The sequence below is a fragment of the Petaurus breviceps genome, unplaced genomic scaffold (genome assembly GCF_028583685.1).
Source record: "Petaurus breviceps papuanus isolate PSGF00001 unplaced genomic scaffold, PetGlider_PUasm1.0 90444, whole genome shotgun sequence".
Lineage (NCBI taxonomy): Eukaryota > Metazoa > Chordata > Mammalia > Diprotodontia > Petauridae > Petaurus > Petaurus breviceps.
Genome location: NW_027187256.1, coordinates 491,282 through 495,130, shown reverse-complemented (window position 1 = coordinate 495,130; position 3,849 = coordinate 491,282). Strand labels below are relative to the sequence as shown.

At 38.9% G+C, this 3,849-nt stretch overlaps 1 protein-coding gene across 1 annotated transcript; it reads left to right on the top strand.

Moving 5' to 3' along the window:
• The first annotated feature begins 2,638 nt into the window (after positions 1–2,638).
• Positions 2,639–3,601, top strand: LOC138177588 (olfactory receptor 56B1-like). Its single transcript, XM_069108801.1, has one exon. The coding sequence runs from the start codon at positions 2,639–2,641 to the stop codon at positions 3,599–3,601; it is 963 nt and encodes a 320-aa protein (XP_068964902.1).
• The last annotated feature ends 248 nt before the right edge of the window (positions 3,602–3,849 follow it).

Here is a 3,849-nt window from a genome sequence, read left to right as displayed (position 1 = left end):
CTTTAACTAGAGGAGAAAGGGGCAGCATTTTGATTCTATTTCCTAGAATACAAAGCTCCCACATTAAAAAGGAAAAGGCCTAGAGATGCCAGAACTGTTTGTTTGATTCAGTGTAATAAGTGTTCATGCCTAAAGCATTGTACAATTACAGAACTGTAGAATCTTAGAGTTATTTTAATTATTTGATTTTTGCAAGGACTTATTATCTTTCCTTCCCACTGTACCCCAATAGAACAATAAAAATATAAGACCTTCTTATGCACAGTTTGTCAATTACAAAGATTTAAGTTGGTCAGTCTAAATTTATATGGATCATTCTTGATTTGGAGACCATTGTTTCTCTGACAGTAGATATGTAGGATGTTTTATCTTCACTCCTCCTGACACATGGTTTATTATTTCATTTAAAATCTTTTAAGATTGTTTTTCTCTATAATGTCATCATTTTCCTATTCACTTCAGTCAGCATCATTTCACAGAGGTTTTTCCAATTACCTCTGAAACTATTTTATTATTTCTAATAGAGCAATAGTATTCCACTGCATACATACACCATAATTTTTAGCTAGGAGAGTGCCCCTTTAGTTTCCAGTTTGGGGTTCCAATGAAAAGAATATGCAAATGAAAAAGAAAATGAAAAGAAATGAAAAAGAATGTGTGCACTTGGTCCCTTTCATGTTTGTTGACTTCTATACTTCACTGCCTCACCTAAAATCCTACACCCAGAATGGGACTTGGAACTCCAGATCAGCAAAAATATGGTTACACACAGCAAGATTATCACCTCTACCATACTTTGATTATTAAAAGCTAAAGAATCCAGCTAAGATTACATTCTTTTTTTTCTAGCCTCCACACAATATAACTGATTTACTGAATGTGCAATCCATACATCTTCATAAGTAATGTCTCATCTTCACATGTAATGACTTACGATACACATTGACTACAAAGCTGGTAGCCATTGTAAAGGATCATTACTAATTTAATTCAATTCGATAAATAACTACATTGAGTTTCTACCATGTCTTAGATGATTTTAAGTTTGGGGAACATAATAAGCATAATAGCTGGCTTAATATATTATATAATGTTTTATATATGTGATCTCATTTATTCCTCTCTGCCACTCTGGGAGGTTGATGCTATTATTATCATCTCCATTTTACAAATGAGGAGACTGAGGCTAAGAGAGTTGAAGTGAGTTGACTAGGTTCAATCAACTAGTAAGCATCTGAGGAAGCATTTAAACACAGTCTTCCTGACTAAATCAGGGCTCTAATGCACCATGCCACCTAACTCTATGATATATAACTAAGTTAATAAAGCATGACCTCCTTTATGTTACCAAGGAGTTTATAATCCAATTGTTTGAGGATGGAGCAGAGCAACAAGTACACAGATAATATTCATGTGGAGATGGGCATAATGGTAGTAAAGGTAAAAATACAAAAGAAGTAAGCTTGGAAATTTTGGAGACATAAGAGAATGTGAATTTTGTTTGTTAAAAGAAATTTTTTTTGGCTAACCCAAAATTATCTTAATGGCATGAACCAAGACATCTTGAAAGAAGATTTTATGAACCTGTTGTGGTAGCAGGGCACCATATAATTAGAAATCTGGAGGCCTTGAACTATGGAATACTATCCTGGACCCTCTCATCTAATACTACAGTGCACCAATGAAAGGGAGAAAGTCCACTGAGAACAAGGGTAGCACTGATACAAACCTGGCATGCTCATAGAGGCAGGGGTGGGTGGGGGTAGGATCTCTTACACTTTCACTTGGCACATGTTTTCATAGAACTATATTCAAAAGCAGGTGGGTATATGTACTATTTTTGTGGAAGACAGCTAAAAGTAACATGTCAAAGAGGAGCAAGAGGAAAGGGAGGAAAGGTTGACTAATCCTTGCATGATATCTACTCTTCCTGCTAGAGGTAAGATAGATGAGCTAAAGAGATGAGAAAGGCACAGCTGTTCCCTTCTACTGCCTAAGAAGTGCGCCATTCCTAGTCCAAGGCTGTGACAAATGCAATTCAAAGACAGATCCAGAAAGACACCTGGGACCATAGCTTCTATTTTAAAAGCAAGGCCAATACTAATACTTTAGAGTTAATTATCATGAAATAGGGAAAGATAGTAACCAGAGATAAACATATTCTTCATACCAGAATAGTGGGACCTTCAGGGTCACATGTTCTGTGGCAATTTTTCTTTGTATATTAATGTGTATGCTCTCTTCAGTTGGATGTGATCCAAGGAAGTATTGAGTACTAGCTTTTGCTTTAAGTTACCTATAGTTTTGAGAAGAACAAAAATGGAAGGATTAATTCTGATCAATAACACTACATATAGAACAATTGTACCCATGAATAAACCTTTCACCAATTCCCTCTTCTATTAGGAGTGTGAGTGGGCTCAGAATCTGGCAAACTAACAGATTTTGGATCCTTGTAGTCTGTATTTCAGAATCCTACCAAGACCTTAAGGGACAGGGCTTCTCTTGCTAGAATTCTGTGTGTACATTTTGAAACACATGCCCACATGCACATGCAAACAGGCATCTAATAATCCCTATTAAATGCCAGAAAATGTGTTGTAGGATAATTATTCTGGGGAACTTTTCTTCTCAGAGAATGATGACTCCAGCTACCAGACTCATCAATGGATCCCACTTCCAGGTAAAAGAATTCATCCTTATGGGACTCCCTGGAATCCATAGTTGGCAACACTGGCTATCTCTACCCCTGGCATTACTCTACCTCTCCTCCATCAGTGCCAATCCGATCATCTTTATCACCATCTGGAAGGAACCCAAATTGTACCAGCCCATGTACCAATTCCTAAGCGTTCTGTCTATAGTGGACATAGGCCTGGCCACCACCATCATGCCCAAGATTTTAGCCATCTTCTGGTTTGATGCCAAGGCCATCAGCCTCCCTGAGTGCTTTGCTCAGATCTATGCCATACACTGCTTTGTATGCATGGAGTCAGGCATCTTCCTCTGCATGGCTTTTGACAGATATGTGGCTATTTGCCAACCCCTCCACTACCCCACCATTGTCACAGACTATTTTGTCTTCAAAGCCACTGTTTTCATGGTGCTCAGAAATGGACTGGTTGTTATCCCAGTGCCAGTGCTGGCTGCTCAGAGAGATTACTGCTCCTCCAATGAAATAGACCATTGCCTCTGCTCCAACTTGGGGGTCACCAGTCTGGCCTGTGATGGCAGGAGACTCAATAGCATTTTCCAGATGATCCTTGCCTCACTGATAATGGGGGGTGACTTAACTCTGATCATCCTTTCCTATGCCTTCATCTTCTGGTCTGTGCTAAAGCTGAATTCGGCAGAAGCTGCATCCAAAGCCCTGAGCACCTGTAGCTCCCATCTCATCCTCATCTTCTTCTTCTATACAATCATTGTTGTAATCTTTGTCACCCACCTGGCAGGGAGGACATATCCCCTGATCCCTGTACTCTTCAATGTGCTGCACAACATCCTCCCCCCAGCCCTCAACCCTATTGTGTATGCATTTAGAACAGATGACCTCAGGCTAGGCTTCCAGAAAGTGTTTCTGCCAGGCAAAAAGAACAGATGAGCTCAAAGCAACCTGGCTCTCTAGAGTCAAATTTCCAGTTTGTACAATCTCCACTTCCTCCAGAAAGTAGAGGCCCAGGTGGATTTTTCTAACTCTGTAAGCAACAGTTTTAATGTCCCACAAGTGTTTGCTATATATTCAGAGTGTTTTCTAGATTTTATGATTCATTTTTGCTATTATATCAAAATACAACAAGGGATTCTGATGGCCTGAATAATTTTATCACAGATCATGACTTATTGTAACTA